Source organism: Nerophis ophidion, linkage group LG19 (genome assembly GCF_033978795.1).
Source record: "Nerophis ophidion isolate RoL-2023_Sa linkage group LG19, RoL_Noph_v1.0, whole genome shotgun sequence".
Classification (NCBI taxonomy): Eukaryota; Metazoa; Chordata; class Actinopteri; order Syngnathiformes; family Syngnathidae; genus Nerophis; species Nerophis ophidion.
In genome coordinates this window covers 23,899,619-23,913,695 of record NC_084629.1, presented here as the reverse complement: position 1 = coordinate 23,913,695, position 14,077 = coordinate 23,899,619, and the positions used below count along the sequence as shown (strand labels likewise).

The window sequence follows — 14,077 nt, the reverse complement described above, 5'->3', positions numbered from 1 at the left end:
AGTGTGCATGAAAGGATTTCAGTAGTGTGTATGAGAGTATTTCAATAGTGTGTATGAGATGTCAGTTGTGTGTATGAGAGGATGTCAGTAGTGTGTTTGAGAAGATGTTAGTAGTGTGAATGAGAGAATATTTTTTCAGTCATCTATGGGAGAGGATGTCAGGAGTGTATCTAAGAGGGCATTCTGAATAATGTCTCTAACGGCCCCTCATAAAGGAGGTCTACTGTCAACAAATTTGTGATCTGATTGGCTATCGCACCTGAAGATAACCAATGATAATATTGCTTAATATTATCCTAAACTCAAAGTACTATTTGAATGTGATCAAATACAACATATAATCAGGCTGCAATGTCTGTTTTATTCAACCTGCTATAATAAGAAGTAATACTTAGTAGGACTGGGCGGTATATCGAGTTTTTAAGATGTATCGATATATTTTTAAACAAGATATGAATTAAGAAAATATCGTAATAATTAATTTCACGTTAAAATGACCAACCTCGTTCTCCTCCGCTTCCCACTCGCTACTAAACCCCTCCCTTTCCTCCTTCCAAGATGTGCTTGCACGTATAAGAACATCCATGATTGGTTGGTTGTTTATTATGATGAGTCACGATCAGTTAAGATTAGAGCAAGATATTGGGGACAGACCAATCAGAGGCAAGATAGGGCGAGCCATGCACCCAGGAAGGGAAATCACAACAGACATCCCAAATGACGACGAGAGAGTCGTAGAAAATATTCAAGCGGGCCCATTATATATTAAAAAAAATAGTGGAAGATGGCAGAGGGATTCTTGTCTTTAGATTTTTCTTTTAGCGATGTAGACAACGTCGAGGAAACCCACAATGTGTCTACTTGGCCACATTTGGACAAATGTATGCGTCTGGATAAAACATTCTTTTGAGTTGTTTACTTTGTAAGCCCAAATCAAAACTGCTCTCGAGTTGCCAAGCCGGGCACATTTCCCACAAGAAATTTTGCCAAAAATGTATGCTGAAGTGCAGAAGATCAAAGCCGCAGAATTAAGTCAAGTCACTTACTTGGCGCTGACCAGAACCGTACAAGGTAGACAGTCCATTACATCATCGACTGGGAATTAAAAAGTGCCTGCCTGCAAATGTAATTTTTAGCTGAGTTTTGATACATTTTGTATCATTTGCACAGCTATGTTATTTGTTTTACGTGGAAAGAATATATATTTTTTCTATTAATGTTATGGAATTCTGTGCTACTTAAAAAGTTTATTTTCTGTGCTGTTAAAACCAATCTTGACTAACTGGGTTAAAAAGTGCCACTGACTGTTTACGCAGTGGTTCCCAATCACCAGTCCGGGGACTGGTACCGGTCCGTGACGCATTTTCTACCGGGCCGAACAGAAACATTAATTGATTTATAAACTAAAACATTTTCTCCAACTTAACTTTTGTCTGTCCCACTAAACACACCAATAAGCTTGTTTATAGATGTATATTACAACTCCTGACAGGAAGTCGCCATTTGTTATAGTATACAATTTTCCTCCGTCAGGTTGCTCATCAAGGCTCATTTTCATCTGTAGGGTCCTTGTATATAGCAGGGGTTCTTAACCTGTTTGACCTCAGGACTACACTACAGAGGGACACAGGGCCGACTACAATATTATTACTGAATTAGTAATCTAACTCTTGATTTTGATCATCCATCCATCCATCCATCCATCCATTTACTACCACTCGTCCCCTTTGGGATCGCGGTGGGTGCTGGAGCCTAGCTCAGCTGCATTCAGGCGGGAGGCAGGGTACATCCTGGACAAGTCACCACCTCATCGCAGGGCCAAAACACAGACAGACCGACAACATTCACACTAATATTCACACACTAGGGCTAATTTAGTGTTGCCAATCAACCTATCCCCAGGTGCATGTTTTTGGAGGTGGGAAGAAGCCGAAGTACCCGGAGGGAACCCTCGCAGTCACGAGGAGAACATGCAAACTCCACACAGAAAGATCCCGAGCCCGTCGTATACAATAAAATAAAATCTGACCTACTTACAGTTCCCTACCTTGTAAAATTATATAAAAGCATGTGTTAATCACAAAGATTGAATTATTAATTTAACAGATAAACCTTAGGCTTAGGTCAGACTGATTAGACAAAATAAAATTGACATACGATATATACATTATGTTCTGCTAAAATAAATAAACTAAATTAATAATATATATAAATGGTTGGTTTATATAGGCTAGTAAAGTAAAGTGTTGTACCTGACAAATTTCGGCTACTTTGCTCCAGACGACAGGGGGCGCCCCGCCCTACCCCTGACGCACACCAGGGGACGCCACTATCCCACCACTTCAGGTGGGATGGTACAATCCATATAACACTCACAGACAACGTCACGCTAACATGTCACGCTAACATCAAGCGACACCGCTGATGAAGGCTGCAGAAGCAAAGTAGCCGAAACCTGTCAGGTACAACACTTTACCTTACTAGCCTATATAAATCAACCATTTATAAATACACGTCAGTAGGCTAAATGAACCTCTTCAATAAATTAACGATAAATATGTTTTTGAACTAAACTGTCAATAAAATTAAAATGCATAGGAAAATACCACTTTAGTCATAATTTGTGCGCTTAAGAAATTTCTGTATGAATTTCACTCTGGTTGTTTTGTATTGTCATTACTGCCACAAGTGGTAGAAAAGTGTATTACAACTAAGTACCGCTGTGGCCTATGCGGACCACAGCTGAAAAAACACATATATTACATTCTAGGTGGTGCTCGTGGCACAACACTGCGCCCTGGCCCTATGGTTAAGAAACACTGGTATATGATATATGCCATCAACGTGCCGCGACCATCTTTTTGCAAAGAAACACGTCCAGGACTCCCATTATTTCAGCGTTATAGTGAGTTGATTTTTCATGCAAAGTGTTTTGCTGTTTTTATCTGCCACACTTGAAAAGCCGGTCCGTAGAAATAATGCATACATTAAACCGGTCTCTGGTGGGAAACATTTTGGGGACCCCTGGTTTACAGTACAGTTGTCGTTGTCAATTTCAGTGAATTTCACTCAAAAATTAATATCTTTATATGTATAATTTCACCGCAAAATATATTGGGATATATATCGAATATCGAGTCGAAGTAAAAATATATCGAGATATACTTTTTCATCCATATTGCCCAGCCCTAATACTTAGTAACTGGAACAAGGTTGTGAATATTAAGGTATGTTTAACTAATTATATTCCTAAGAACATTTTCTATGATTTCTTCAGACTTACGGTGCCAGATTGAAGTGATATGAAAAAAACATCATAAAATATTTTGGCGTTTAACAGGCCTTGTAAAAATATGGGGAAAAAAAACAAATAGATGCCTTACTTCAAACTCGAAGGTCTCGTCAAAGAGGGGGTCGTCCTGGTTCTGCAGTGCCGTGCGCGTGCGTTGTTCTGCACAGTCGGCAGGAACGCCGTGAAGCTCCAGGACCACATAGGGGTCAATGACCTCCCCCTTGGCGCCCGATCCCTGAGGTTTGGGTAGGTTGTGGGCACTAATGACCTGGAGAAGAACAGAAGAGGGATTTAGGTGGAGGGTTTATGGAATATGTTGAAAGTTGAAGAAAAGAAAACCTTAATGCGGAGAGTCTGAGGCGGCACCCCAGGCACGCATCCTTGCGTATGAGCGCTGAAGTACGACACCTCGTCCCTCATGACGGCGGGTCTTAGAACGTACCCGCACCCTCCGTTCTGAGAGAAGCGTCCTTTGTGAAGGTCCAGCATGGCGCCGGGGGTCTGCTGGTTTAAGGCCACAAGCTGCACCCCTCCTTTCCAGTACCCTTGCGGGTTGGGGTTACTGGAGTCCAGGCGCACCGAGCTGGGCCGCACCCTGGTCAGAGTGCGCTTGGTGAACATAACCAGGTCCTCCGGGCTCTCGGTGGTGAGGCGCCCGCCTTCGCCTTCGCCTAGGGAGCAGAGCGTCCAGTAGGGGTTCTCTGCGGCCGAGGGGGTGCTGGGAGAGCTGGGACTGCCGGGCGGCGAGCGCTGCTTGTGAGCAGCTCTCTGGGCGTAAAAGTGGCGGCTGCCCGTGCGGGCGATGGCCACCAGGTCAGAGAGGTCTTTGTGAAGGCGGAGCTTCCTGGGTTGAGAGGGAGGCGGGACCACCAAGACCACGCCCAGATCCTCCTCACCCGGGATGGTCATTCTACGTCCAGCCAGAGGTCCTCCGCCTCCTACCTCCTCTTCCTCCTCAGACACCTCCCCATCTGAGCCTTCGTGCTCTGGAGGAAGCTTCTTGCCCACGATGAGGATGCGTCCTTTCAGCTGCTCGGGGGACGGAAGGGTCGTGGCTCGTCCTCCCAGGCTGACGGGTAAAGACTCTGGAGTGTAGAGTCGGGAACCCAGCACCTTCTTCATATGTTGTGCCATGGTGCGCTGCTGGCCGGGTGTGCAGCGCTGACACAAGTAGACCAGAAGAGGATACTGCGAGGTCAGGAAGGCGTACTTGTTGACCACCTCCAGAGCGGAGCGGATGGTGACTGGCACGTGGTGATGGTGCTGCTGATGATGGTGATGGTGGTGACAGGAGATGTCAGGACCGTAGTTCACCCCGAGGAGAGGCTCTCCTTCCGGGCCGTCGGTGACTCCAAGCTCCAGGCAGCGGCAACCAGACTGCAGGGCTTTGATCAGACCGCCAAGGTCCGCCCTGCCATGGACCTGATCATCCAGGAGGTAGGACCGGTAGGAGGTACTGTAGGGAAAGAACCAGTAGCAGATTAAAATGTACGCTGGGAAACTTCACAAGAGATTCTCGCCAGACCGCCGTGTGGGTTCTGACCACTCATTATACTTCAAATATTGTGGCATTAATTAAAACAAATATTCAAACCGTATTTTCCGGAAAACAAGGGCTACTCTTTGCTACGCTTTGAATCCTGCGTCTTTTAAAACAGTGCAGCTAATTTATTGATTTTTATTCGCTAACAACCCTAAGGCTTTGTATTAAACAAATAGTTTTCACATATGTCGGCAGGGGCAGTGAAAATGTGTTTTATAGTTTGTGCTATGGCGCCATCGTTTGGATGAGTTCACTCACTGCAGGTGATGCCGCTTGAAAATGTACGTCCTGTTTCTGCTTAAAACCAGAAGTACAGCGTTTCTGTTCAAAAAGATTATTCATCACTCCAAGCAACGTTTGTAACTTTTGCAATATACTTATGACAATTCTTACTTACTAAACTGTCCCATGTGTGATGTCTGTAAGAGTGTTTTCATGCATATTTGTACGTGCTATCATAATGTAATCAAGCCAGTTGTTGGCATTAGCTAACATGCTGACACACTTACGAGTGTCTGTGTTAGTATTATTAACTCAAAATGGCAATCTTTTTGTGTTGTTTCAGTTTTACAAACTCACCAAAACATCACCATGGACTTACTGAGTCTGTTTAGCTGATCAGAGAGCCAGCTTCTGCAGCTAGCGAGTCCATGATTCTGTTTTGTTGGATCAGCTGTTTGTAAACAATTAAGGTATGTAAATAAATATTTATAAAATATGTCGTACCGGTTTATTACTGCGGTTTATGGTGCGGTGCAGCTATCCATCTATCCATCCATTTTCTACCGCTTGTCCCTTTCGGGGTCGCGCCACACACTAGCTAACATATGTAAAAATATTTGCTTCTTGTAAAATTTGGTGGGTAAATTTGAGTAAAATTATGTAAATAACAGTGCACTCTATAGCCCACATTTACGGTATACAGGATAGATGTATATACAAAACCCAAAACCAATCATAACTTAAAACATAATACAATGATTTGCAAATCCTTTTCAACCTATATTCAATTGAATAGACAGCAAAGACAAGATACTTAAAGTTCGAACTGGTAAACTTTGATATTTTTTGCAAATATTAGCTCATTTGTAATTTGATGCCTGCAACATGTTTCAAAAAAGCTGTCACAAGTGGCAAAAAGACATAAAGTTGAGGAACGCTCATCAAACACTTATTTGGAACATCCCACAGGTGAACAGGGTAATTGGGAACAGGTGGGTGCCATGATTTGGTGTAAAATGCGTGAGCGAATTGTCAAACAGTTTAAGAACAACATTTCTCAATGAGCTAGTGCAAGGAATATAGGGATTTCATTATCTAAGGTCCGTAATGTCATCAAAGGTTCAGAGCATCTGGGGAAATCACTGCACATTAGCAATGACATTACGGACCTTCGATCCCTCAGGCGGTACTGCATCAAAGAGCAACATCAGTGTGTAAAGGATATCAGGAACACTTCAGAAACCCACTGTCAGTAACTACAGTTTGTCGCTACATCTGTAAAAGCAAGTTATAACTCCACTATGCAAAGCAAAAGCCATTTATCAACAACACCCAGAAACGCTGGGCCCGAGTTCATCTAAGATAGACTGATGGAAAGTGGAAAAGTGTTCTGTGGTCTGACAAGTCCACATTTCAAATTTTTTGGGGAAACTGTGGACGTTGTGTTCTTCTGACCAAGAGGAAAAGAACCATCCAGATTATTATAGGCGCAAAGTTAAAAAGACAGCATCTGTGATGGTATGGGGGTGCATTAGTGCCAAAGGCATGGGTAACTTACACATCTGTGAAGGCACAATTAATGCTGAAAGATTCATACAGGTTTTGAAGCAACATATGCTGCTATCCAAGCAATGTTATCATGGGCGCCCCAGCTTTTTTCAACAATGCCAAGCCACGTGTTACAACAGCTTGGCTTCATAGTAAAAGAGTGTGGGTACTAGACTGGCCTGCCTGTAGCCCAGACCTGTCTCCGATTGAAAATGTGTGGCGCATTATTAAGCCTAAAAGACCCCAGACTGTTGAACAACTTAAGCTGTATATCAAGCAAGAATGGGTGCACAGAAAATTGGTCTCCTCAAATCCCAAACTATTACTGAGTGTTGTTAAAAGAAAAGGCCATGTAACACAGTGGTGAAAATGCCCTTGTGCAAACTTTTTTGCAATGTGTTGTGGCCATTACATTATTGGTTATTGATTATTTGCAAAAAAAAATGTAGTTCCTCAGGTCGAACATTAAATATCTTGTCTTTGCAGTCCATTCAATTGAATATAAATTGAAAAGGATTTGCAAATCATTGTATTCTGGTTTTGGTTATTGTATATATATATATATATATATATATATATATATATATATATATATATATATATATATATATATATATATATATATATACATAAATATATATATATATATATATACTGTATATCCATCCATCCATCCATTTCTACCGCTTATTCCCTTTGGGGTCGTGGGGGGCGCTGGTGCCTATCTCAGCTACAATCGGGCGGAAGGCGACGTACACCCTGGACATACACATATATATATATATATATATATATATTTATTATATATATATATGTATATATATATATATATACTGTATGTATATATACGTATATATATTTATTTTATATATATATATGTATATATATATACTGTATGTATATATATATATATATATATTTATTTTATATATATATATATATATATATATATACTGTATGTATATATATACTGTGTATATATATAGATGTATACATATATATCTATATATATATACAGTATATATACATAAATATGTATGTATGTATATATCTTTATATATACATACATATAGTATATATATATATACTGTATGTATATATACATATATATATTTTATATATATATACTGTATGTATATATATATATATATATATTTATTTTATATATATATATATATATATATATATATATATATATATACTGTATGTATATATATACTCTGTATGTATATATATACTGTGTATATATATATATATACATATATATCTATATATATATATACACAGTATATATGTATATATATACAGTATATATACATAAATATGTATGTATGTATATATCTTTATATATACATACATACAGTATATATATATATATATATATATATATATATATATATATATATATATATATATATATATATATATATATATATATATATCCATTCATCCATCCATCCATCATCTTCCGCTTATCCGAGGTCGGGTCGCGGGGGCAGCAGCATAAGCAGGGAAGCCCAGACTTCCCTCTCACCAGCCACTTCGTCTAGCTCTTCCCGGGGGATCCCGAGGCGTTCCCAGGCCAGCCGGGAGACAGTCTTCCCAACGTGTCCTGGGTCTTCCCCGTGGCCTCTTACCGGCTGGACGTGCCCTAAAAACCTCCCTAGGGAGGCGTTCGGGTGGCATCCTGACCAGATGCCCGAGCCACCTCATCTGGCTCCTCTCGATGTGGGGGAGCAGCGGCTTTACTTTGAGTTCCTCCCAGATGGCAGAGCTTCTCACCCTATCTCTAAGGGAGAGCCCCGCCACCCGGCGGAGGAAACTCATTTCGGCCGCTTGTACCCGTGATCTTATCCTTTCGGTCATGACCCAAAGCTCATGACCATAGGTGAGGATGGGAACGTAGATCGATCGGTAAATTGAGAGCTTTGCCTTCCGGCTCAGCTCCTTCTTCCCCACAACGGATCGATATAACGTTCGCATTACTGAAGACGCCGCACCGATCCGCCTGTCGATCTCCCGATCCACTCTTCCCCCACTCGTGAACAAGACTCCTAGGTACTTGAACTCCTCCACTTGGGGCAGAGTCTCCTCCCCAACCCGGAGATGGCACTCCACCCTTTTCCGGGCGAGAACCATGGACTCGGACTTGGAGGTGCTGATTCTCATTCCGGTCGCTTCACACTCGGCTGCGAACCGATCCAGCGAGAGCTGAAAATCCTGGCCAGATGAAGCCATCAGGACCACATCATCTGCAAAAAGCAGAGACCCAATCCCGCGGCCACCAAACCGGAACCCCTCAACGCCTTGGGTGCGCCTAGAAATTCTGTCCATAAAAGTTATGAACAGAATCGGTGACAAAGGACAGCCTTGGCGGAGTCCAACCCTCACTGGAAACGTGTCCGACTTACTGCCAGCAATGCGGACCAAGCTCTGACACTGATCATACAGGGAGCGGACCGCCACAATAAGATAGTCCGGTACCCCATACGCTCTGAGCACTCCCCACAGGACTTCCCGAGGGACACGGTCGAATGCCTTCTCCAAGTCCACAAAGCACATGTAGACTGGTTGGACAAACTCCCATGCATCCTCAAGAACCCTGCCGAGAGTATAGAGCTGGTCCACAGTTCCACGACCAGGAGGAAAACCACACTGTTCCTCCTGGATCCGAGGTTCGACTATCCGGCGTAGCCTCCTCTCCAGTACACCTGAATAAACCTTACCGGGAAGGCTGAGGAGTGTGATCCCACGATAGTTGGAACACACCCTGCGGTACCCCTTCTTAAAGAGAGGGACCACCACCCCGGTCTGCCAATCCAGAGGTACCGCCCCCGATGTCCACACGATGCTGCAGAGTATTGTTAACCAAGACATCCCCACAGCATCCAGAGCCTTAAGGAACTCCGGGCGGATCTCATCTACCCCCGGGGCCTTGCCGCCGAGGAGATTTTTGACTACCTCAGCAACCTCATCCCCAGAAATAGGAGAGCTCACCACAGATTCCCCAGGCACCGCTTCCTCAAAGGAAGACGTGTTGGTGGGATTGAGGAGGTCTTCGAAGTATTCCTTCCACCGATCCACAACATCCACAGTCGATGTCAGCAGAACACCATCCGCACCATACACGGTGTTGATAGTGCACTGCTTCCCCTTCCTGAGGCGGCGTATGGTAGTCCAGAATCGCTTCGAAGCCGTCCGGAAGTCGTTTTCCATGGCTTCCCCGAATTCTTCCCATGTCCGAGTTTTTGCCTCCGCGACCGCTAAAGCTGCACACCGCTTGGCCCGTCGGTACCTGTCCACTACCTCCGGAGTCCTATGAGCCAAAAGAACCCGATAGGACTCCTTCTTCAGCTTGACGGCATCCCTCACTGCTGGTGTCCACCAACGGGTTCTGGGATTACCGCCACGACAGGCACCAACAACCTTGCGGCCACAGCTCCAATCGGCTGCCTTGACAATAGAGGTTCGGAACATGGTCCACTCGGACTCAATGTCCCGCACCTCCCTCGTGACATGTTCAAAGTTCTCCCGGAGGTGTGAATTGAAACTTTCTCTGACAGGAGACTCTGCCAGACATTCCCAGCAGACCCTCACAATGCGCTTGGGCCTGCCAGGTCTGTCCGGCATCCTCCCCCACCATCGCAGCCAACTCACCACCAGGTGGTGATCGGTAGAAAGCTCCGCCCCTCTCTTCACCCGAGTGACCAAAACATGAGGCCGCAAATCCGATGACACAACTACAAAGTTGATCATGGAACTGCAGCCTAGGGTGTCCTGGTGCCAAGTGCACATATGGACACCCTTATGTTTGAACATGGTGTTTGTTATGGACAATCCGTGATGAGCACAAAAGTCCAATAACAAAACACCACTCGGGTTTAGATCCGGGCGACCATTCTTCCCAATCACGCCTCTCCAGATTTCACTGTCGTTGCCAACGTGAGCGTTGAAGTCCCCCAGTAGGACAAGGGAATCACCCGGGGGAGCACTTTCCAGTACTCCCTCGAGTGTACCCAAAAAGGGTGGGTACTCTGAACTGCTGTTTGGTGCGTAAGCACAAACAACAGTCAGGACCCGTCCCCCCCACCCGAAGGTGGAGGGAAGCTACCCTCTCGTCCACTGGGTTGAACTCCAACGTGCAGGCTTTGAGCCGGGGGGAAACGAGAATTGCCACCCCAGCCCGTCGCCTCTCACTGCCGGCAACACCAGAGTGGAAGAGAGTCCAGTCCCTCTCGAGAGAACTGGTTCCAGAGCCCTTGCTGTGCGTCGAGGTGAGTCCGACTATATCCAGCCGGAACTTCTCTACCTCGCGCACTAGCTCAGGCTCTTTCCCCCCCAGTGAGGTGACGTTCCACGTCCCAAGAGCTAGCTTCTGTAGCCGAGGATCGGACCGCCAAGTGCCCTGCCTTCGGCTGTCGCGCAGCTCACAATGCACCCGACCTCTATGGCCCCTCCTATGAGTGGTGAGCCCATTGGAGGGATGACCCACGTTGCCTCTTCGGGCTGTGCCTGGCTGGGCCCCATGGGAACAGGCCCGGCCACCAGGCGCTCGCCATCGTGCCCCAACTCCGGGCCTGGCTCCAGAGCGGGGCCCCGGTGACCCGCGTCCGGGCGAGGGAAATCTGAGTTCATTTTGTTGCAATTCCATAGAAGTCTTTGAGCTGCTCTTTGTCTGATCACTCACCTAGGACCTGTTTGTCTTGGAGACCCTACCAGGGGGCATGAAAGCCCCCAGACAACATAGCTCCTAGGATCATTGGGACACGCAAACTCCTCTACCACGGTAAGGTAGCAGCTCAGAGAGGATATATATATATATATATACATATATATATATATATATACACAGTGTATATATATATATATACAGTATATATACATGAATATATCTATATCTATATCTATATATACACGGTATATATATATATATATATATATATATATATATATATATATACACAGTATATATACATAAATATGTATGTATATATCTATATATATATATACATAGTATATATATATATATATATATATATATATATATATATATGTATATATATATATATATATATATATATACACAGTATATATATATGTCCTCCAATCAGGCTGCAAGAGGTTTTACCCCGCTCTCAGCTCCTGAGTGCGTTTTATCAACGGCAAACTTAAATATATGTCCTATTTGTTGGAAAGTGATGGCAACAACAACAATAAAAATGTCAGTACAATCTTCAGCGTGTAAACACAGCTGTGGTAAAAAGTCCAATATATCTCTAAAGTATTAACACCAGGTGACAACAAATTGCTTAAAAGGTCTCTTGGAGAGTGAATAAGGATTGTACGATGTTTGACCCTGGACATACCTGATGTAGTAGTGGGACAGCGGCATGTTCATGTCCTGGCAGACCCCCTCGTGTTCCGGGTCCAGCAGCTGACACTCGTGGGACTGCAGGTAGCGGGCGAAGCCGTCCAAGCCCAGGAAGCCCCTCTCCTTGGCCTGATCTGAGGGCTCGTAGCGCCTCAGGAGCTCCAAGCAGCCCTCTGTCGTGGCCAGGGACAGACCCTGCTCCGTCTCCAGGAAGAGGCGCAGGTCCTGAGGGTCCAGATACTCGCGGTCCTTGGACAGCTGCACCATGAGGAAGTAGACGTCGGGGCGGGTGCATAGCTCGCAGTAGGCCTCCTGGAACTCCTCGTGCGTGACGTGGGAGGTCAGCTTCTCCTTGCTGCGCTGGATCTCCTTAAAGCGAAGACGTACCTGTGGCGATTAAATGAAAAAAAATAAAACACAACAACAAATCCAATCCAAGTCCAGGAGAGGCCGTGATACTGAAGGTGTGTCGACGTGACACCAAAGACAGCCAAGATCCACAACTCTTTTATGACATCAAGTCAACGTGTTCCGCTGAGGAACTGGACGTGGCCCAGATACAGGACCATGTCTCGCTCATTTGTCCTTCGCCCCCTCCCACTCGGACTTTAATCTAGTTTCTCGTTAACATTCTGTCTCCTTCTGGGCTCCTCGTCTGCCTGGGAAGAAGAAAACAAAGAACACTTCCACTCTGATATCATGTCTGCTATTGTGACAGCAGAGGACACGAGGGATGGAAGAGACAGACGCTCGCTGTCGATTATGACGAGCACAAATGTCCATCCAGCATTTCCCTGCAGTCCAACACCAGAATTTGTATTTTATATTGCAAAGTTTCAATGCGAGGGAAAATTTATTATTTAGAGCAGTACCGTATTTTTCGGCGTATAAGTCGCTCCGGACTATAAGTCGCACCGGCCGAAAATGCATAATAAAGAAGGAAAAAAATCATATATAAGTCACACTGGAGTATAAGTTGGGGGACAACAAGGCAACGCCCCCCGAAGCTCCTGGTTTTTCACCAATTTAACATGCTAAAATGAACAAAGACAGCACCATTTAAAGAAAATATTTTAGCGTTTAAAGACATGAAAACATCATTAATAGAACATACATGCCCCAATTATCCTAATGAATCACTGTATATGGTTCAGTCCCAACAGTATTTAGTCACTAATATTTACATCTTGTGTTCATGTCACATCCACAGGAGTCACATTGATCAGTGTTTTTATCTACAGTTTATTTACAGTTTTACCACATTACTTCAGTTCACTTCACACATTTACTTGCTCGGAAAGCCCTAACATGAGTTTTCCCTAACATGATACTACATAAGAACTTAATATTACAAAATAGTATATGCAAATTTATTTCAAATAAATTGTTAACTGGAATCAATAATGCGACTCTTTGAATTTATGTCATTTCATAATATATTTTCATGTGTCTTTTTATTTTTAGAAAAACCCACTTATATTTCGCAAAGCAATAATTGGTTAATATTTAAAACAAACATGCGTATTTCGCAAGCAAATATTTTTTCGCTTACCTCATTATTAACTACCCTGTCTGCAACTGAATTGGGTTGTTTGGGTGGATCTTTCCTCTGGATGTCTACGGCAGTTGTCGATGTAAACAAAGGATGAAGTCCGCAAGGTTTGCTCACTTTCGGTTGACATCCAAAAGTACCAGCTAGTGAAAAGTTCGTTTTCCTTGCTTCAAGTTGTTTCATATGTTTTTGGCGTTTCGCATGTACTTCCAAAGCCTTGAAACCTCGTGATCCATAGTCAATATTATCATGACACCACGTGCACAAAACTTTTCCGGGACGATCGATTTTCCGAATAAAATCGCCGAACAAAGTCGTAACTTCCTTCTTCCCAACAGTAACAGTGATTTCCCTTTCCATCCAGTCCCATCGAAACTTATTTTTGACATGTTTATCAATTTATTTTACTCGTGAAGCGTCCTTTCTCTCGAGAACCGACATCGTTTACATTTGGAAAATGGCGGTGATAACGTCATCATTCATAACAGATGTCCTGATTGGTCACAAGGAACATATCGACTAATAAACTACGGCGTAATATAACTTATA

General features: G+C 43.8%; 1 protein-coding gene across 2 annotated transcripts in view; it reads right to left on the bottom strand.

Moving 5' to 3' along the window:
- Positions 1–14,077, bottom strand: part of plcl1 (phospholipase C like 1) — a 177,695-nt gene that overhangs the window by 59,439 nt on the left and 104,179 nt on the right. For both annotated transcript variants that reach the window (XM_061879621.1, XM_061879622.1), the window contains exons 5-7: positions 11,972–12,363; positions 3,632–4,748; positions 3,384–3,560 (exon numbers count right to left, since the gene is read on the bottom strand). In XM_061879621.1, the coding sequence (XP_061735605.1) occupies positions 3,384–3,560; positions 3,632–4,748; positions 11,972–12,363 (1,686 nt within the window). The remainder of the gene's footprint in view (positions 1–3,383; positions 3,561–3,631; positions 4,749–11,971; positions 12,364–14,077) is intronic.